Source organism: Drosophila melanogaster, chromosome 3R (genome assembly GCF_000001215.4).
Source record: "Drosophila melanogaster chromosome 3R".
Classification (NCBI taxonomy): domain Eukaryota; kingdom Metazoa; phylum Arthropoda; class Insecta; order Diptera; family Drosophilidae; genus Drosophila; species Drosophila melanogaster.
The window spans coordinates 7,589,543-7,612,707 of record NT_033777.3 but is presented as its reverse complement, the minus strand read 5'-3'; the positions used below and the strand labels follow the sequence as shown (position 1 = coordinate 7,612,707).

Below are 23,165 nucleotides of genomic sequence, written 5' to 3'. Positions count from 1 at the left end.
TGGCCTAGATCTGGGGCGTGAATACTTATTTCAGCTATTAATCGTCCTCAGACATGCTGTACGACTGAAATATGCATGAAACTCAATCGGGGAATTGAAAAAGTCCCACCGTTCTGTTCCATCTAACAAATTTTCAAGCCAAAAGTTACCGAACCGAGGCTTAGCATATAATACCATCCGTAGCCCAGGAGCACCCCACATATCTCTGTAATTCGAGACTTTTTCTTGCTGGTGCTCACAACTTTCACTGCTTGAAAGTTTTCGCACATGAGCTTCAAATTGCGCGTATCCCCCCCAGGGGAAAATGCCAAAATGGTGGGGGCCAGAATGTAGGGCCCGAACTGAAATCGAAAATTGTTTGCCAAGCGAAGCGCTTAGCTAAATGTCTTCCGTGCCAGTTCTCCATTGGGAGGATGTCGATTGTTGTACAAGCCAGCGGGGGAGGAGAACGTGTAACTGGATAAGGAGGAGCTAGAACGCAGGATAAGGGGACCGTTTTCGAGTGGAGCAGGTGCACTCCTGGGCCACACATTAAAACGAACGACAAGTGCAAACATGGGAGTCCCACACGGGAAGAAATAAAAATTGGATTCTACTGTCATAGATATCTGCAATAATTTTTTATTTCAAACATTCTTCGCGAATTCCACTTTTAACGAGGCTAACAATTGCAATTTATTCTTTATTTGTGTTAAGTATATGACGTATTTATTAAAATCAAATAGAAACATTACTTAGTAAAAACTTAATTGTCCAAGATTGAATGATTAAGTCGTTACAATATCAGTTCAATATAAATACCACAACTTAAGACCCTAATTTCATTTAAAAAACTGTTCTGGTTCTTATCCATTTTATTTAGATACTTACAATAAGATATATATATGCTCTGTTATGTTTAAAAATTAGGCGTATGTATTTTTAAACATTTTAATTTTTTAGATTTTATTTTGTCAGTGCACCACGGACCACTTGGAAAATCCGAGCTCCCATGCCATATTGCTGTATTTACATGCAGACAATATGAAGCAGTCGTATATGTTTATAACATCCGCAAATTGTTGAAGATAACAATTATTGTGCATTGAAAGCTGGGGAGCGAAGCGCGGGACGAGGGGCTAGAAGCAGTGGAGCAATAGCAGCCGGAAATGACAGTTTACGGAAACACACAAAGCCAACAAGGACGCCAGGACCAAGGACCAGGACGGACACAAAAGCCAAGCCCAAATAGCCTGGAGATGTGCCATTAGGTCGGCCACCACCCTCCAGAGCCCCACAATTCCACCCGCTTTGTGGTTAAGCTGATTTTTTGCTCGTGTGCTGTAAATTTTGTAACTTGTCTGGGGATAACTATTTCACCTTTACAGCTGCTGCTGCTGCTTCTGCTGTCTCCCCAGGTGTTGCTCATTAGTGAACCAGGCTTTCCTATGCGGTAAGGTTGAGATTGTTCAGATTGAAATATTACTGCCCAAGACTCTGGCTTATGGCATGAGGTGGAATCTCATTAGGGCCAGATTCGAGAGTTGTTTCTTAACAGGCATTTTCTGCTGTGAAATTATCATGACAGCTGAACAGACCATACATGGATAATCAAATTAAAATTAAAGTTTATGAATATTTATAAAAAGTTAATATACATCAATATTTAACTAGAGGAAGTAGGTTCGAGATCATAAAATTTTCACATTACATACAAAGGACATTTCTTTACTTTCTTTTGTTAATGCGTATAAACAGCTTCTTGGTATCAGAACAAATCTTTTCCATTAATATGTTTACTTTTTAGCAGACTTTTTGGCTCAACCTAATTGATGTTCATTGTCTGGTCAGAAATGAAGCTCTTATCCCTGAATATTTTCCCCATCAATGCTTTGTTGAAAGGTCAATTACTTTTTGGCCGTCGTGTTATGTAACTCTATCCAGCGTTGACCTTGCATTATTTGGACCGGATGATTTGCCCTTGCATATTTATAAGGCGTAGCGAAACAAGCAAATGTATTAACTAAGTGGGCAAAAACAAAGCCCAAAGCGAAACAAAATGGCGCGGAATGCTCCTATGAAAGTCCACACACACAAACAGAAACACACAAAAGCCCAAAGGACTAAGGACCCGTTGTCATATCGCGCCAGCAACGCCCTCATTGAGTAAACATTGAGTCAACACTTCCGCTGAGATAACATCAACATGGCGCCAACATTATGGAAGGGCCAAAAGCGATGGCCAAATAGATATTCCATTGCAGATAACATGAGCCAAAAGACAAAAGCGAGGACAACGCAACGGAAGAGCGAAGCTGGGGAAACCAGAGCGCTTAGCTCTTGGCCAGCGATTTTTACCCAATAAATTATTTTATCTGCCATTTTGGCCAAGCAAAACAAATACTCAGAGTGAAGGCCGAGTCACACGGCATACAATGGAATTAGGGACGCATTGAGAAACACGAAAAATAAGCACAGAACGACGGCGGCTGTTTATGAAAACGTCATTAAAATACCCCAAAGAGCATCTACTTCCATACCACAACTAGTAAAAGTAATCCCGAGCAAAGCCAAGGACGCTGCTTTGTCGTGGGTAAAAATTAATTAAGACTAACGTGCTCAGACGGGATGAATATTTAGGGCTCGTGTCCTTTGGCGTGTGCGGTGCAAATTGATTTTCATTCGGAAGCGTTGCCTTAAGTGTGATAGAGCGGCAGGCTGATAAGGATTCGAAATGTTGGTTATACATTTCGATTTCAAAGTAATGTTTTCTGCTTTACAAACTCTTAACACTATATATGTGTATAAGCTTAAAGCATATAGGAATTTATATTCATAAGCTCTTGTAATATTTTATTTATATGGCAAATATGCTACTGATTTTTTTGAGACACATAAAACGGGAATTTTTGTAGTTTATTTAGTTTTAGTGCTTATATTTGATAAAATAACTTTACAGGTACGCAATCGCCCATCCCTTGGCGTGATAACTTCTAGCTTTCCGCTTTCTCCACTTTTTGACTTTGCCAACTTTCTGTCTGCCTTTTTCTCTACCCTGATTATTTGGTTTGGCTTGGCTTACGGGGCGTATGCGCAATGCCTTCGCTTGCCTATGAACGTCGCCTGTGTCATTGTCGTCAATTATTTTTGCATGTGTGTTGCTACGTAATGGCGTAATGTTGCTTTAATATCATTATTTCGTCATTTGCTGTTGGTGACCCCCCAAGGCAAAATTATTTCATGCGACGCCGACTAACGAATTCAATTTGCGAATTTCTGGCAGGGCCGAAATACATAGGAATGATTGGAAAGAGAAAGGCAGGAATCCCTTGGAATCGTATTATTTACCAATATTAAACGATAATTTATTTCCAACTGCGCCGAAAATTTGCCTTCGAAATTTGTTACCCGCGAGCGCTTTATTTATGTCATGTATGGGAAGAGAATTGTAAAATCCGAGGAAAATTAATTTCCCATGCATTTGCCGGGCCCAATTGTGCGAAAAATTTATTGCTATAGCTAATGTTTGGCCGAAGGATAAATACATATGTAACTCATTCGGAGAATTCCTAACGTTGAACTTTGCATAATTTAAACATTTTCTGATTAATTTTTTCGCACTAAACCCAAAGTCTAAAATAACAAAACTAACATTATTATTACTAATTTTCTTACGCGCCATTAACGTTGACTATTGCAAAAGTAAATTATTCATTTAAAATAAGAAGTTGAAGTTAACCGGATAAAAAGCATGGAAAGTACGCCATTCTCATGGGCATAACTACAATTTTCTATTTGCAGTTAATTCAATCTTTCATTTTTAAGTTGTGTAAGCGTTTATGGTCATTTTAAATTCACTTTCGAGATGCTTTAAGCCGCAAGCCACAAATGCCCCGTTTTAATTTTATTTTTAAAATGCAGATGTATTATAATTCGCACACAGTACTTTTTATACCCACTACTTTCCAGAATTTGTTTTCTATTTTCTTCTCGTTGACTTGTCAGTTGCGCTCTTTCTGATGAAAGGCAGTTTAATTTCTTCCTTCGTTGTTGTGTATAGCCATTGTTTTGGCCATTTTGGCTGGCAGAGGGCGGATTCCAGTCGAAGGGCCGAGTTCTCGTAGTTGTGCACTTGCATACATAAATAGGGGACGTGGGCAAGCAAAAAATTATAAGCCTTTGTTTGTCGGATAGCCAACATAATGAAAGCTAAATCGCAGCAAAAAGGAGGCTGCCCATTAAGGCAATGAAGAGAAGCAGATAAAAAGTCGGAGAGTTTTTCTCGGTTATTATTATCAAGAGACGAACTCTGACATGCAAAATGCATTTGGCTAAAACGTAGTTAAAAAGTCGCATTATTTCCCATCACTTGGAAAGTTCTCCACCCACTTACTTAAATCTTCGTTTTTTCGTTCTTCTTTGGTTAACTCTTTTGCAGATTGCATTTTTCGCTCATATTTTCTTGAAGCGAATTTCTCACATTTTTGCATAAATTTGCATGAAAAATTGCAGTTTGAGTTGGTCCGAGTATCTGTCTCTCTCCTCTTTGCTTTCATTTTGTTTTATCAGACGTAGCTTTATGCAAGAACAATAGTGGTCCCTGAAGTCATGTGTTGGAAACTGTTAGTTTACTCCTTGTGGTCCGAGGTATTTACTGAAATAATTATTATAGAAAAGTCCAGACAGTCGATGCTTATACTGATGATAGGTAAAGTTGAAAAGCCTTTCCATATTACACTTGCTTCTCTTCATTTTTCCTGGCCTTACACGGGTATTTTCATACCCACTTAGGCTGAGAAAGGCAAGACAGTCATTTCAATAAACTCAAATAACAATGCCAAGGCAAGTAAGCAAGTAAGTCAAAAACATTTTCATTTCCATTTCCAGTCAGACAACTGCTAAACAATTTCACTTCCCATCCCATCTCTATCCACTATCATTTTCTCCGCTGCTCTAGCATTCCTTTGCCTTTGGGCTTGGATTTCTTTTTATATTTCGTTTCGTTTGCTTCCCCAACTCGGTTAAGCACCAAAACTGATTAAATTTCCGGAAATACATGTCTGCGAACGTACCAATCGATATTCTATAGAGCTATTTCTTTTCACATACGGCCAAAGGAACGGGAACATTGAATATAAAGCATACGCATCGTTGTGGTGGTCTTTCAGCAAATTCAACTTAAGCTTAGTTGATCACACAGGGGAAAAACTGTTTGTTAGATAGATTAAATTTAAATTCTTTCAAATATAAAGGAATTTTTAGACAAAATGTTACAATGTAACAGATACAAACGCTATTAATTTTTTATGTCATCTATGTAGTTTTGATGAATCCTAAAATATTCGATTGAAGTCCTCTGATTTTCTTCATGTATCAAGTGGGTTTTGTGGAACATACGTGTGTGCTTGCAGTCTCTTTTGTGGAAGATAGATTAGGAAGAATCGAGGCAAACAAATATACATTACACCTAAGGATTGACCAACTTTGAACTTTATTGCCCATTGTCTGGGAACCGCCTGCTGCCCTCTTTCTAATTGCTTGGCCCACAATTCTTAATTTAGTTGTGCTACTTAAGCAGTTTACTGCCTCGCCGGCAACGACTGCTTCTCGTCCGAAATGCCTTTTCATCCACCCTCGCCTCCACCTCAAAAGACAAATTAATGACCCTTGGACTGGGTAAAATAGCTGAGGCTGAGGATGCGGATGAGAGTGCGGATGCGGATGCTCCGCCTAGCTGGCGCGGAATTTATGGAGCAAAGAGCTCAGAAAAAGTTGCGGCAGGGCGGAAATTGCGGCCAGTTGAAAAGTCAAGAGACTACTTCTTGGTTTTGCTGGAGATATTATTCCCCGACCGACTTTCCATGATAAAACGTTTTCCATGGCAATTCCCTGCGCCGCTTATCGCGTTTTGATTTTTAATTAAAGCGAAAGTATTTCACAAACTGGAATTTCGTTTCGTTTATTTGCAATTAAATTAGGCAAACAACATGAAAACACTCTCGAATCCAATTATCTCTTCGAGAACCGAGATACAAATTACAAATGTGAATAAAGTCGTTCCAAATACTTGTATACAAATTTGAACTTTTGACAACTTTTTGTTTTCAGTCCAAAAGTTCGCAAAGAATTTTTGGGAAGGAATCAGTAAAGTTTGAGATGTTTTTCCTGTCATGTAATAAGGCGGCATTATTGTTCACACAGAGACTTTGAGTGCGTTTGGGCTGACTTCTAGTTAGACTTCCTTCAATTATACTCAAAAAACAAGAAAGTAAACGGGGAACGGAAATGTTAAAGCTGTTGGTCGAATAAATGGATATTTGTATATTTGTCACACTGTTTAACTTAAGGATTCTACCGCAGTGTGACGGGCTCTCAACTCATTCACAATAGCAAAATAAAACAAAGCGTCTGTGCAACAGTGCGTATGATTTACAATGTTTACCAGAGAGTGGGCCGGAGTGAAGTTAAGTAAAGTCACTACTGCTGCGGACAACTTGATGATGTTATTTGTTGAGTAAACTAAGGAACTCGCACTCTAAAATCCCTTCTGGTCGGCCCCCTGTTTACTTATGTGAGGCGACTTTCCCGCTCCTGGCCTGGGGGAAATTATATGAGGGAAATGTAGTCGAAACTCGCATAATAAATGAAAAGCAGCAACAATCCAGCAAACGCCAGCGGTATGATTTGATGGAATGTGGGAATAACTCAATTTCCAGGAATAGAATTAATTCAACTAGTGAGCCGAGGATTATGGGCGAGGCGGCTGCCGGGTCTAATTACTTTGCTAATGATCTGCATAATAATTTACTTACACTTGAGGGTATCATATAATTAAAATTTTCCACCAGCTCCAAGCCAGTGATTCAATTAATACTCTGCAGATAGGTCGTTCGTCAAATGGGAACAATTTTAGTTTGGTTTCGGATTGCTTATAGTTAATATTAATAATTTAATCAATAAGACTTGACTTTCAAATTAAAATCAGTAAAACTCAAATTTCGTTTTGGTTACTTAAATAGTATTGAAAGACCTAAACTAATATTATTTAATTGCAATGTCTGCGTAACATTCTTAACAACAAAAGTAGAAGAAGTATTTCTCAACGCAGTACAGTATGTTTTCTAGATATCTAGGCACAACTGTTTTGCCTTTAAATGCACAAATGGCGCGTGCTGTATAATTACTGAGCGTTGTTTCAGTACCACATGGGATGGAATGAAAGGTCTAATAAAGTGTGCCAATTCTCTGATCTGATTGCAGCATAATCCGAGATGGAAGGACGCCAACCGGAGCGCCAGAAGCAGTCGGCCAGCGTCTTGTGCTCCTCCTCAGAATCCTGCTCATCGCTGAGTACGTGAACGTCTACGTGGAGAATGTCCGCTTGCATGACAATTGTAGCGTGCCGGCATTCAGAAAACGCAGCAGCAACAGCAGACGACGCGGCTGAGCGAGCAGTACGTGAAGAGATTCTCAAGAACGAGCGGGAGTAGGACGAAAAGGACGCGCTGCGGCAGGAGCAAGGACATCCCACATCCAGCATCCAACGCACATGCACGACAGTAGGGCTTAGCACCTGCACTCGAGCCGCAGACAGCAGAAGAGCCAACGCACGGAATAAGTAAGTGCCAGCTGAATAAAAATGCCCTTCTTCCACCGAAAAGAATACGGTTACAGGGGAGAAAAGCGACAGGGATCACGTGCACTGCTGCTTTTCAGCTTATAAGACCGTGAAGCACCTTTCTCAAGTCAAAAGTAGGAGAGAAAAAAATGTAACCAATTACTCCTCGCTGCTCCTCGTAGAAGAATCGATATCCAGAAATGAAGAAATGAAGTTATAAGTAAATATTTCTGAAACCTAAGAACAAAAAAATATGAATTTTATTGAATTGTAAATGTAACAAATTTTTTACACTTTTAACTATATAAAATATATAGAATAGACTCTTAAACCGATCCGTTAATAAGCCTTATGCCAGTTTGGTTAATTGACTGCCCACATCCTTCGTTTAAGTTCTTGAATTGTTGATCCAATGACCAAATGTCAGTCAGGCAATGAGAAGGCTACAGCTTTGTTCCCTGCACCAATAACCTCCACCACCACCAACTTCCTAGTCATTCCACGTAGGCATTCTCCTCGTGTTGTCAGGAGTCTCGGTTCTGCCTGCCTGCCTGCGAAACTGACATGTCTGGCATATGCAAAATGCCAACTGTCCTGGCCACCCAGCCCAGACCACTTCCCTGCCACGCCACACACAAAACCCCTTCGTTTGGCTGTTGTTTTTGTCAACTACAACAAGGGCAAGGACACTACACCAAGTGCAAACAAGGTGATGCTCCAGCTGGCAAACATACCAAAAAACAAGACGAATACGCAGTGGGCGGGGGATTCTTACCCACCACAAAAAAAGGGCAGAGTGTAAAGAAAGAAATGGTTCAAGGAACACACTTCACTGAATTGCCTTGAAGATACCACAAGAGCGGAAGAGAAGAACCGAGAATATAGGGCTAACGAATAGTTAAATCCGATGTAGCTATCGGATGTGAACTTATAAATAGATATTTATACATATATATTAAGTCCCATTTAAATAGCACATCTCTTCATTTATTCTAGAATGAATGAATTGGTGCTCGTGACTTTGTGAATCAATAAACATTTTCTGAAAGGCAGTAAATTCCATCTAATATTTGTAATATCCCCAAGCGTATAAAATTAAACCAATAACTTTTTTTTTCATTCCAGTTCTCTGAAACTGCCATATATTACTTTGCACAAACCCGAAAGAGAAAATTAAAAACGGGAAGCAAAAAGTGCGAATACTTGCTGAAACAAGCAGAGCGATAACCAGGCCACGCCACAAACAGCTACTTGTGGTCAATTATACAGGAGGGCAAAAAGGGATAACACAGCAATCCGGACATCAAGTTATCGAAAAAACAACGACAACATTGCGACGTGGCCATTTTGACCAATAATAATAATGGTTATGCTGCTCTCGAAGCGACAACTCCCGCCATCAGCAGCAACGAGAACGCGGCGGAAAGTACCGCCCACGAGGAGGAGGTCGACGTGGGCGTTGTCATCTCTGCTGGCTCTGGTCGTCCTGGATATATGTATTGCCCGATGCCTGGCTGCGGGCATTAGTTATAGCAGCAACAGCGGCAACCTGAGCACTTCGCAAAAGAGTCCCTCGTCGGCGAATAATGGCGGGCTCGTGCTGATCGGTTCCAGCAGCGCCACTTCCAGTTCCGTGCCCTCATTATCCCTCACTTCATCATCGTCGGCGGGCTTGTCGTCCCCCGGCAGCAGCTCATCCTCCTCCTCATCTTCCACGAGCACCAGCGGATCCAATAGCAACCGCAGTAGTAGACCCACTAGCAATAACAGCAACTCGAACTCGAACTACAGCCCGAACCATGATCAATTACCCGCCCAGCTCTCGTCGCGGATTATCAACACACGCAATGGCGCCATCTCAGGCGTAATTGTCCAATTAGATGGAAGGCACTTGGATCCGGTGGAGGCGTACCGGGGAATACCCTACGCCTCGCCGCCGGTCGGCAATTTGAGATTCATGCCGCCCGTCTCCGCGGCCATGTGGTCAGGTGTCAAAAAGGCGGACAGGTGAGTCGGCTCTATGCATTTTAGCGCGGGGTAACAGGAGCCATTAAACTGGATTAGCCCAAATTATTTCCGTAGACCGCAGAAACTGTTTTAAAATATTTATTCAAAGGACTTAGAGAAGCGCAATCATATTGTATTTACATATTGTATAATAGTTCCTTATAGCAATTTGTAATTTGGCCACTATAAAACGAAATCTATCTTTATTATGCAACTACCTATATTGTATAGCTTTTTGAGAAATTTTTACATTTGATTTGGTTAAATTGGTCAATATCATGACAACTTTATACAGTAATTAATCAAGGAAGAAGACATTTCAAGCAAGCTTCAAAATTGGTCCATCAAATCCTATTAGGGAAAGCCCGATTCCTCCTCGTCCAAGTAATTTAATAAATTTCCCGAGAAGTCTGCCGACTTCCATCGTCTGACAAGAAGCTTTGTCCGTCTTAAAGCACTAAATCATCTCCCCAAAGGGTTGAGTTTGATTTGCCTTTCGAGTGCATAAAATGATCAAAATGCCATAAGTCAAGTGCGGAAATCGCCAAGTCTCTCAAGAGGGCCCAACAATTGTCACCTCAATTAACTGACTCATTATTGAGTCAAGTGCGCAGGCGGCGGTCCGAAAATACTGAAAGCCAAGTGTAACTGAAAGTACTGAATATAATGGAAAATGCTACAACCCGTGCAACCCGGGCCGGCGACAACAATGGACATAACGATAATGGCTTCTGAAAGTAAGGAATGAAAAAATGGGGAAAACACAAGTCAAAGGTCAACTTAGTCGGCCGACTTCCTCGCGGAATATCTCGCAAATTAAATATTTACGCCGTCCCCGGCAGCAAACAGCGCTACGGGAAAGCAGCAGCTACACAGCGGCATCTAATTTACAAATGCTCCCAAGTGGCAAATCATTATTCACAAAGATGCCCAGAGATATTCCCTGCTCCCTTACTTCCCATTGTTGTAATAAAAAAAAAAGGGAAGCGAACTGGGGCCGCCCAGGAGCAAAAGATTTTGCCCCTTTTCTCAGTCACCAGACCCATAATGCCGATGGAAAAGGGCCGCGAAATCAGTACGGCACACAGTGCGGCCCGGCAAATAAAATATAATTTTTCAAGTTTAACAAAGAACAGCACCTGCGGCCCCGCAGCAGACTGATGATTCTCGCATTCTCGCATTTCTCGAATTTCCCCGCCAATTTTTGGGTAATTCAAGGCCTCCTCCGTCGCATCGTCTTCGCTTTTCCGGATAGGTAAGAGCGGCTTTATTTGTCAGCCCGACTTGTTGACAGAGGGGGTCAGCCGCAAAAGGAGCCAATAAAACGGCTTGAGTAATGGTCGAGAGATTTTTCCAGCACGTCAGCGTAATAAAGTTGTCCACGGACAGTTGGAACAATAGGTCATTAGCCTGATTTTGGGAAATGGGTACCGCTCAGGATACCAAGTTAATGTTGTTACGTGGCTTGGCTTGAATTTCAATTTCAGTTCTGTGGCTTTGCACTGGGTTATCTTTTTTTGAATCCTTGATTTCCTGATTCGAGAAGAAGGCAGACAAACAAACTCATTTCTTGATTCATTTGTTTACATAATTTTAATGCCACGAACTAGTTTATTCACCTCTAGCCTGCACTCCTCCTCACCTGTCACCTGTCACCTGTCTGCCCTTTGAACTAAAGTTTGCTCTGAATTTTTTCTCCCACACGAACTTAATGTTGCGTAGGCCACATACCTTTCCACCACAAGTTACTCGTCAACTTCCATCGGCCCCATTGCAAAAATAATTTGCCGCAACCACAAAAAATGGAGGCAGCGCTGAAAGTAAAAAAGAGAGAAAATTATGTCCACACATATTCCTAGCCCGGCAAAGGCAGCAGCAGCTGTTCATGGCTTTGACAAGCCACGCGTGTCACCAACAAACCACCGAACCACCACCACCCGGCCACCCACTCCATCGCCCTCCACTCCCACTTTGGCAACCTCATCCACGCATTTTCCGCCACAACGTCTTTAATAAAAATGAAATAAATTCCGCCAGCCACTTTGCACTTTGGTGCTGTTGTTCCAACGGCTGCACATTGGTCCTGGCCGTTGCCTGTGGCGTAAGGATTATGAAAAACAAGCGGATTAGTGGCCAACCTCTCCTGACCAGGTTCCAGGAGCCCGGGACCCAGGGTTCCGGGGTCACAGAGCTCCAGGTCCTGGCTCATAAACGGAGTGTAAAAATCGCAATAAACTGACGAGTTTTATGCATGACGCCAAAGTTTTTAATAAAGACGAAAGTAAAAGCTTGACGCAAAAACGCTAAGTGGAGAAACTCAAGTTAACGATTTTCCTAATAAAAAAGCGCATTAATGAATGGCGGGCAGGAGGTGCGGTAAGGTCCTTCACAAGGACCAGCAGAATGTGCGTGCAGCAGTTTGTGAGGCATCTCTTTCGCACCAACAAACAGAAGCTTGCACTGTCATTAAAAACGTTAATTCCAATTTGAGGCTCAAGAGCAAGTGGTAACCGCCAGGATGCGGAGGGTTAAGGGCCCAGAGCTGAGGTGGCAGATGGGCGGTGGGAAGACTTCTCCAGGACATCAGCCGCATAAATTTCCGACTGACTCGACGGCGGCGGCGGCGGCGGTACAAACTGTTGCCCGTTTTAAATGAAATTGCGAAAATTCATTTTAAATTGGATTTTATTTAATTTGACTGAGGCAAGAAAGCTTTACGCTCGAAGGAGATTTTCGGAGCAAGGTGTGAGTTCCAGGGCCTGCGACTCACACTCAGTCTGTGTCGCCAGCCAATCTAATTTGTGTGAACGGTGGGAGGGATGGAAAAATCAGAATGAGGACGACAACCTTCTGGCCCGTTGGCCACAGGTAAAATTAATCTATTTTACTTGACGTGGCCGCAATGTCGCGTATAATTTTATGCGATCCGGTGCCCTTCGTTCATCACCTGCCCATTCCAATGAGGTGTTGAGAATTCCAAATTGCATGTATTTCGGAATAACGCAAGGGGTGGGGAGGATGACGATGAACCATGCCTATAACCTTGTTTACTTTTGACCGCGTGCCTTGGCTACCGAGCAGTTTCTCACTGGCCGGGGTCACAATCTTCAAATTGTTTGCTCGAAATTCGCAGATATCTGTTTGTGGCAAATAATCTACCCTGAAAACAGGTGCTGTACGAGAAATGAAATGCGATATTAGTTATTAGTCACCAGGCAAATATGTTTCTAAGTGAACCAGAAATGTAACAGGCTAACAGAATTTGGCTAGATTTCTCTTAAACCAGTTAACCAAATATTTAGTACGGCATTTCAAATTGGAAAACTTAAAACGAAGATATTAAAACTACTACCTAGCCGATAACTGAAGTCTGCACTCGGCATTAATAAAAATAAGTCGACATAATTAAAAAGAAACACCATGTATTTAAATTATATGCATGGCGATTGCTCAATTTGAAAGTTGACAATATACCAATATAACATATACAATGTAAATTAAATTCAACCCATGCCATTTAATAGAGTACGCGGCTTCGCGTTTGATAGCTCTGTTTAATTTCGAAAAGCAATCCAATGGTATTTTCCCACCTCTATCACGTAACATCTCAGCGAAATGGAAATAGTAAAGCATAAGATGGTTTTTAAAGTAAATTGCCGCACCGGGAAACATGATTATGCGCCCCCACAGCTGCCAGTGGAATCTACAAGTAATTATCAAATTTTTAATGCCCTGCCATTTGCAAATGCAGCATCGATGGCGAGAGGAACTCACCCTGACCTTAATTGCGGCACCCGCTTTATTAGCGCCACTCAACCACTCCCCTCCAGCAGTCAACATACACATATATATATAACCCACCTGCACCACCTGTATTGCGTGCCACCACCCGTTCTTATCTGCGAAAGTTCAGCGGTTGCAAAGTGGCATAAACAAGATCGCTTGCCACTTGAGAAGTGTGCGCCATTCGTTTGCCAGGGGGGGCAACATTAAAAAGGCAAAATGTGGCTTTTATGACCTCGAACTGGGGAGGATGGAGCTGGATTTCGTTACCTGTCCCCTGGACCACTGGCAGCCACTAGCAGCCACTGGCTGCCACTACAACTACGAGAGAGTTGCTGTAAAAACTTTTCACTTTCATTATTTTTAATATTTTCTGCTCATCCAAGCTGTTCCAGCTCCCGTTCATGTGGCTGCAGGGTTCCGAGGTTGACACCATGTCCGCTACATTAAAAAAAGGCGAAGGGAGAATGGAGACCGAAAATGAAACTTTTATTACCTGCCTTATTGTTTTGCCATAAAATTAATGATTATTATGGCAATCGCATGGCCACCACAAGCGTCCATTAACTGGCGACCCACTGAGGGTCACTTCCAAGTATATTCCCAATTTTCTGCGCGGCGTTTGGAATGCCATAAAAACCAAAAATTAAATATACTCGCCATGGTAAACAAAAAGCAGAGTGGGCGGTAATAACAAAGATAAAAGGGCAAACGGCGAAATAAAGTTAAGGAAATTAAATAAAATAAATTCTCGTTTCGCAATGTCATTAATGTTAATGCATTTTTGGGCAGCCAGCCGTGGGAATGGAGCAGCAACTCTCTCTTAAATGTCCCTATTGATTTTCGCTTTATGACAGTTTGGTGGCCAACAGGAGCTGTGTCGGTTAATGAGTTAAGCCGCCTACTTTAAGGGATCCCAGCACTCAACTGCAAATTAGGAGGAGCTCTGACGGCCACAAAGGACTGATGAATGGAATTGAAAGCTTTCACCAGACAAATCGTATCGGCCTTAATTCATTAGTGGCCACAGTTTCCCTTTCGTTCGATTGCCAATCCTTTAAAAGCCTGTACTGACACAAATCTTCAACTGCCATCACGAAATCGAGCGCAATTTTAACTGGGCATCATGCCTTTTCCGGGAATGTATGGAACACAGGTGGGCTCAACTTGGCCGTATGTGTATAACTCTTCCACACATAGATCAGATTAAAAACAAATAATAACACTGCCAGCTAAAAGCAGATGGCAGAATAAAAAGCCTTGAACACTGGGGAAAAATATTTTTAATTGACATATGTACTTTATAATTTACCAACTTAAGATATTTCAAGGTATAACTGAAACAATATAGAATACATTTTATAATCAAACCAATTTTAATGTTTATTTCTATATGTAGAAATGATACAAAGTTATTTTGAAGATGTATTATTCAACAATTTTTCAGAGTTTAATACTTATTATAAGTCATGAGACATACAATTAATAAAAGTTACAATTAGTTTAAGTATTGTCCTTCGATAAGCACACTTTTTGTTCCATTCTTAATTACCTAAATACGTATTTTTTCTATCGGTGTATTCCGAATCCCATCAGATTCATAAATGAGCGCAAGGCCAAAAAATGAGTACGCTTCTGGCATTTGCATGGCCCGTTTGTGGGAATAGAGGGAGGAAATCAGTAATTGCACAAGTGCACACACAAAGGGAGATTTGCCAATGGGAAAAATCGAACGATAAGAGCCAAATCGAAAACCAATTTACCAAGATCGAAAATAAGCCTCGGCCAAAAGGAGAAAAATGCAGTAGCGAAGAAATGAAGAGGAGACGAATTGACAAAAACAAATTAAAAGGCAAACTTTGCGTTCAAATCTAAAAGTTGTTATGGCCAAAAGACAATCACAAAGTTGACTTTGACTCGGGCTCTGTTCAAGTCATTACATGCCCCCCTGAAAAAATCCCTCAAAGATTACACAATTCCGGCAAATTAATCTATTTATAACGACATTCGAGGCCGGGCATAAAAATAAGCCTATTTACCAAAAACTTTTTTCGCTTGTATTTTTATTTTTCGGGGTTAGGAAACCTTTTTTAACAACGAGCGAAATGCCATAATGGAAAGTTTCTCCTTTGACAAGCTGGGCACTCAAATCTTTTTCGATTTTGCAGATTCAGCCCGGTTTGCCCGCAGAGATTGCCGGACATTCACAACGAGACGGCGGCCCTGGAACGGATGCCCAAGGGCAGACTGGAGTATCTGAAGCGATTGCTGCCCTATCTGCAGAATCAATCAGAGGACTGCCTCTATCTAAATATTTATGTGCCCATTCAAGGTGAGTGCGGTGGCGGGGGGGCGGGGGTGCTTTTGGCTAACACCAAATAAGTGTGCTATATATTTTTTTCTTGCACCCAGCTAAAACCGAGAAAAATGACATGACCGTGTCGGGGGACTGAGTCTTGTTTATTTAGCACTTTGCAAGGCATTTGAATAAATTGGCAGCCGGCTGGTCGGGGAAAACTCTCCTCAATTTTTCTTTCCTCCGTTAATCCCGAAGGCCAACGCCAGAAAAGGGTCAGCATTGGTGAAGTTTAAAATATCTTTTTTTCGGTTTTTTTTTACAGGGGTTTTAATATTTTTTATGCTTGTGCTGCACGCAAATGGACAAATGCTTGAGCATTTTTCAAATTCCAAAAGAAAAAATACGCTAAGCCGAAAGGAAGGTCCTCGGTCCCGAATGCAAAGTGGCCAAATTTATGCCTAAAAGTATGTCTGGTCCTGTCTGGAGCAAATCCAAAGCGATTTGCCACATTTGTCTGCAGCTGTTATGCTTTTTGAGCTGTAAAAGAGTGAAAGTAGTTGGGGATCCATTAAATTTCATCTTATAAATTGAGTGCTGTGTGGTATGAAAAGCCCACTGGGGACTTGTCTTAACTCAGTCGGCTTTCATAACAAGTACAAGTTTCTTTGAATTTACGGACTAAAACTTCAACATATCCATTAAAATATCCATTTATTTGTTGTTATTTTGAAAGTGTTTTTGGAATTAAATTGGTTTTGAGGGCCACAACCTTCAAATACTTTAAATTTCGTTAGAAAGGCAGCCACCAGTCATTTTGTTCTTTAATATTCAGTTAAGTTTTATTAAGATCTTGGGAAAATCGACTCTGGTTGAATCTGAATTCTCTTTAAATATTCAGTTCTTTTTGTATCGATCTGTCTGGATGTCTATACGCCAGTCTGCCAGTCAACTTCAGTTGGCCACTGGGAAATGCAACGGCAGCGAACTCCAACGAAGCCGCCGCCGTTCGACAGGCTAGTAAATTACATTTTAATTAAAACCCAAAGGAGCATTGGCCGCGGGGAATCCGGACGTGTAACTGGGACTTAATGGGAACCATCAGCGGCAGTCAGTTATCTCAGCTAACTGAGCCAACTGGGCCAACTGGGCCAACTACTGAGCCAACTCTGGCAACTCAAATAGCGCGGCACCTGTCAGTCGAGGAGTCGAATAGTGCACTGCGAATCGAAGTAAATTTGATTGTCTATCACCGCGTTAAGAGCTAAATTTAATAAACTGCTCGACGGCAATGGAGGTTCAGCCGCAGAGCGACTGCCTCAGTCTGTCAGCCAGTTCCTCACCAAGACAGTCGTCCATCATTTGAGGAGACAGTTGCCTTGATTTCGCCGCTGGCTTTCAATTAACTTACAGTTCGTCGGGGCGTATACTTAATGTATTTGCTCAGCTCCCTCTCCGAACTTAATGAAATTTAGATATATTTTCATGGCTTTTTGACATTTGTAGTTGCAACGTAATTCAAGATTGTATAATTGTATATTTAGCATAATCAAACTAAACAATGCCTCTCGGCTCAAATTTTGATTAATTTATTTGTCATTTTATCAGCCCTGTAAAGAAATTTTATGGATTATTTATTTGGGATAATTTATTTCGTATAAAAAATATATAGTTCACACATTCCTCTATATACTAGTATATACCATTTATAGGTATAAATAAATACATACATTAGGAGTGTCCAATTAGATGAATTTATATTGCTATAACAACGTTCACTTTTTCGGATAGCCGATAAGGAAAATGTCGCCTTGTCTCGGCATGAAAAATGAATAAAAGTAAATACCTATAGAATAAATAAAGATTCGCTCAAGTATGAAAGAATTTACATTTTACCTGCAATTTGTCTTCGACAGGAGATGGCAGAAAAGGTCTCTGCCGATGAAGGCGTGCTAACTCTGCAGAGTTGCAAGAGTTTTCATTTTTTCTCATTTACTTCTTTGGGAAATTATGATAAATTGTTTGCGCCGAAACTTGAGACGCAGACCTAAATTGAATTGGAAATTGTGTACGTTTCTCGAGTGCAATGCTCATCTTCAAGGGCAGCTAATTGAACGAGCAATTTGTCGAGGGCAAGCGCCAGTAAAAGGGAAAATTAAATGTCTGGTTTTGATAATTGGATAAGCAGTCTCTGAAAAACAGGACAACTTTTTGCGCACAGCAAAGGCAACAGATATAAGGACATACTTACAAGGGATAACAATCTCATCCAATCAAGGACCTTGGGCATTTCATAATAAATCGTTTTAAAAGGAGAAAAGAAAGGAGGAGAATATGTAAATTTTTTACAGTTTATCTTAATGAGCCGAAGCCTTCGTTTTTTGCCTTGGCTTGCCCAACTGTCAGAAGGGCACCGAGCTGAATAAATCATTACTTCATGTCGAAGTGAGTTGCAAGTTAGGCAAAAAAGGTGATATCAAGCTGAGCTAAATTTATAATCGATCATTGATGGAAAAGGTGGAGGAAAATTGAAAAAAAAAATACAATTCAAGCCACACGATTCGGATGGGCAGTGCCCATTGGTCACACAATAATATAAGGCTAAATATGTCTTTCTGTCATTTAGACTTGCCAGAAATTATACCGCAAAGCGTTTAGAGTCCTACTTCACGGCTGAATGTCATAAGGATGAAAGATTGTGCAGCTCTTTTTGTGTGAAACACGAGCCCCTAAATGTCCTAATATGAATTTGCTGCGTTAAAAGTGAAAAATATACTTTTATTATCCTCACCACACAGAGCAACACAGACGCATACGGGTGTACAAATAAGCACATAAATCTCTTGTGCCTTTTTGGTAGCAACTTTTTGTGCTCCGTTCACGGCATTCGACGAGCCAGAATTCGGGACTCTGGACTCGGACGGATATGCAGCTAGTTTAATCTACTTGGACATGACAATAAAATTTATATCATCTTAGCTTTTCTCTGCTTTGGGCCGCTGCTTAGTGAAGTCCTTTCTCGCCTGTGTGGTTTTTATTTGCTCCATGCCATCGCCATTGCTTTGCCTGCGTTCTGCTCTGGTCCTGCTCTTCATTTTGGCCCTTTCCCATCGCTTCGCATCGCATCTCGTCTTACTTTATTTTATTTTCTGCCTTTTTACGGCATTATTGTTGTTGCCGTGTCCTTTGGCGTTCCCTTTTAAGTCCTCGGCTTGTTCTCGCTGAGAAAAGCGTAGAAGGAAAATGTATAAAAATAAAAAAATAAACATACAAATGCCACATTAAGCATGATTTGCCGCTTTTCCAGGCAAAAGTCCATTGGGCTTTTTATTCCCCTAAAATCGTGCCCCTCCGGGTTTTGAACCCTCATCTGGCTTGCTCGTTCGTGTGTAGATTTCAAGTTTATCAGCTGTTTGAATGCTGGCCATATTTTGTGCTTAACTGACTTTTGTTTGCCCACTGAGAAATGGCCGCTATCCCCTTAATCGGGGATTGGTGAAAAATGAATGTCATAATTTCTAATCTCTAGCATTTCCATGTGATTAAGCTCTTCAAGGCTCACTTAATAGCGCATTATGAGAGGGCTTTCTTGCCCATTGACCAATTGATAAATGTATTCTTGACCTCTATATATTTAGAAATGGAAACAGTTGCATTCATATTTTCCATAAATCCATCGCAACATTGCTGGCTGAATTCATAATGAAATATTTTCTTTGTGTCTATGGTTTCGACTGAATACAATAAGCCAATCGAGAGTTGCCGAAAGCTTATTTGATTGCGTAAACCAGAAAATAAACAAATATTTATCATGAGCACTGTACGCAAGCGAAGTGGGTCATTGGCATTAGTATAGGCACACAATATTGGTTTTCGTCTGAAAAGTGCCCTAAATATGTGACACTCGAACCAAATGTAAGTGTACGGAAAAAATCAAACAATTTGAAATTTAAAGAATGGTTTTATGGTGAACTGAAGTTTCTGTGTAACAATTTTGATTATAACCAATCCTCCCGTTATCCCCTAACCAATCGAATTGGGAGATCCAAACCCATCGAATATACATTATTAATGAGGCTTGGGACGTGAAAGGGGACGGGCCATTGATGTGTGCCCGAGTGCGTGCAACATTCCACACGCAAACGGCGGCACAAGTCAGTCAGTCGGTCCCGAAAACGGAACCGGAAATCGAAACGAGAGCCGCCTGGTGCGTGTTTCTGTTCGCACGCGGAAATGAAGTTCTTCTTAACTTTTTTCGTCTGAGCCCGGCCGATGTAAGAGTTATGCATATGAATGCCAACAATAGAGGCAATACCCATTCTGCTACACAGTAGCCGAATTAACACGGAATGAAGCGGCCAAAGGAAAAGCAACTGCAGAGCTGAAATAAGGAAGGAAAAACAAGTAAACTTTTTACTTTGTCTGCTGCCCGTAAACTTTGCACAACAAATATTGCAGCTGGATGAGATTGTCGGTGGGAGGGCGAATCGAGTCAGACAAAGACCAGAATGAGGTTACTTTTCTCATTTTCTTACGCCAGACACAATTGCCAAACGCAACGAGGGTGAGTGGGAAACGGAAGATTTCGAAATTACATTTATTATTTCCCCAGCCCCTGCGTACCATTTAGTGTCAAGTTCTCAAAGATTTCCATCAGCATTTGGATGTCTTAAAGCGTTGGCTTGATTTGTCAATGCAAAGCAAGCGGACTCCTGAAATTTTAATCTTTCATCTACGGCACTGGAATTTTGATAATTGTGACACACTTCGTGACGAAGGCTGAATGCTTTTAAAGGCCACAAATATTTGGAACAAACTTTTCATAAACTAATTTAAAAGCCATTTTAATTGCAAACTTGAGAAATTTCTACAAAAATTACAGCTAAATTTATATATTCGGCTTGAATATAAATGATACTTGGGGAAGAGCTTACCGAATATAGGAAATAAATTAGCACTTTTATTTTAAATTATACAAAAAATTATGCTAAGCAATCTTCAATATCAGCCAAGAACTATAGTGCATCCAATACTATTGTAGTACTACAGTTGCAGAACCTTCCGTTTCTAAAGCTTTCCAATTAGTAATAAGTAACCATTCTCACATCTAGTCAGCTAGTCGTCGTGCAATCAGGGCTTAAACAAGGACCCACAAATCGATTCCCATCAGGCGATTCCCAGGACATAAGTACATACATCAAATCGCTCATTTTGCGTAACTCCTTCGTCGAGACAGATAGTAACTCGTCCTTTGGGATTGTGTCTGCGTTTGTGTTGCTGATTGTATTTGCTGCTTGCGATTGCAATTTCCTAGGCTTTGCCAACATACAAGTATACAAGCTTCTACAATAACTCTGGAATAACTACCTACAAGTGACGATGGAAAGCCATAAATATGAGCAGAAAAAAAGCGGCTGACAGAAAAAGGGCGTCGGAAACTTTTGTCAACTCTGTGTTATAAACGAAGCGCTTGACTACATATTGACTTTAACTGAAAGCGTTTATGTTGATTGTGTATGTGTACAAGTTTATGTGTGTCGCCCTGACTCTTTACACTGAGAGAAAACTATTTCACTTTCTATATACATTATATTATATATATATACAATAGAAACAACAAGCCAAACGTAGCAAGTTGTGCTAAGTTTCAGTTATTTTTTTAATCAGCTTGTTGTACTTTCCTAAATTTTTCTCTGTGCAGATGCGTTCTGCTCATGGGCTTGCGTATTTGGTTGTGTGAACGTGGAGCGCTATCAATAAATCTACAATATGTATGAAAAGCAAAGTCTCTGCTGATGGCCGCCATTTGAGTATAAATGTGCGCGTGTGTGTGACATTTTTCCACTTTTCTTCTGTCTCTCACAGTTATGAAACAATGTTGCATGGCACTTCTGGCATTTTCGTTTTTATGTTTTCGGATATATTATCATATTTTCCGTTGCACATTTTGTATAAGGATAATACTTGTTCGCTAGATGGCCTTTTCTAATTCTAAAATAAAGTATGTAGGTATAAATAGAAAAGTAACAATCTAATCTAATAGTTAGATTAATTAATTAAGTGATTATTAATTAAAAACCTTTTGAAGTTTAGTTATAACTAAACCTTACACTACTTTTCGAAGCAGAGTATGTAATTAATTGTTTATTCAACGGAAAACTAAAATGTTTATTTTTAGCTTTGGGCTATTGAAGAGCACTTAATATTCGATGCTTGGTGTGTCGGATTTTATATATTGTATATTCCCCTTTATACAAATTTAAATATTCAATATTGACACTGAAAATTGCGCTTTTAAAGCGCCAACCATATTTATAACCCCCATGAAAAAAGCCCACACGACACCCACAACCACCTGGAAATATGTGTATTTTTGTTTTTCCATCCCGGGGTCGCTCACACAAAGTTTCCCACGTGCACACAACCAATCACACATACACTGTTAGGGCCGTGGAACACTCAAAGCCAACGTATAAAATATGCATGAAAAATTTGTCACATCTCGGGGAAATGGTCGAAGAGAGTTCACCTTTTCAATGGCCACTTGACCCTCGAAAGTGAGCTATACATGTAGTAAGAACCCAAGGCATTGAATTTAAATTGCGCATTAAATTGGACCAACAGAATTTGACCATTTTAGTGTGTGCGGTCATTTCCCAAGAAATTGATAAGTCAAAGTTCATAATTGGCTTCTTACGCCTCCAACTTTTTCGGGGATCCGTTTGGAAGGCTTTATAATAAGGAATAAGGAACACTTTTCCGGGCATAGTTGGGAGGGCGGGTGGCCAAATTGAAATGGAAAATGTGCCAGCTTAAGCAAATATAACTTGCAAATGGCACCCAGGCCCTGAAAAGAAAGCTGAAAGTAACTTTCATTGCATGCACTAGAAGCATGGCCCCCAAGACATTTCCCCGAAGGACCTTCCTAAACTCCTAGTTTACGTCCATGTGTTCGTGCACTTAGCGTGTCATAGTCTAATTACAGGGGCGTTATTCTGACTGCCATTTTGCATGCTAGCAGTGCATTAGACACATAGCCACGAATTTGTAGCGGCATGTTTGCAAACACACCAAAATCTGAGCTGTTGGCTTCAGTCGACCGGATAAGTGAACAGTTGACTTACGTATTTTAGGGATTCGCCTAATATGTGCAACAAAAAATTTCTTAAGACTTCCTGCCCGCTTTGCATTGCGAACTGCACGCCAAATAATCTTAGTTTTAGTGCAAACAAAATAGAATTTTGATAGTTTTGCGGGTAATCAAATGAGCAGTGTTATTTGCGCCGTAAATGTGTTCTTTATATTTTGCATATATATAACGTTGAGTTTTCTTTGCCCAGAGTAATTTACAAAACTTTTGGGGGCAGCCAATGTTTTCAGTTGATTAGCTTTCAATGAATTCATGAAGCCCAGGTGTTGGGTTTACTATACCTCTTCAATCTTCCATGCTTTTACAATTGGAAATTCCATGAACTGCCTTTA

The 23,165-nt window shown here is 40.7% G+C and overlaps 1 protein-coding gene across 2 annotated transcripts in view; it reads left to right on the top strand.

Moving 5' to 3' along the window:
* Nlg3 (Neuroligin 3) overlaps positions 1 to 23,165 on the top strand; it is a 69,154-nt gene that overhangs the window by 26,727 nt on the left and 19,262 nt on the right. For both annotated transcript variants that reach the window (NM_169190.2, NM_001043220.3), the window contains exons 2-4: positions 7,240 to 7,597; positions 8,723 to 9,604; positions 15,556 to 15,719. In NM_169190.2, the coding sequence (NP_731170.2) occupies positions 8,961 to 9,604; positions 15,556 to 15,719 (808 nt within the window). In that variant the 5' untranslated portion in view covers positions 7,240 to 7,597; positions 8,723 to 8,960. The remainder of the gene's footprint in view (positions 1 to 7,239; positions 7,598 to 8,722; positions 9,605 to 15,555; positions 15,720 to 23,165) is intronic.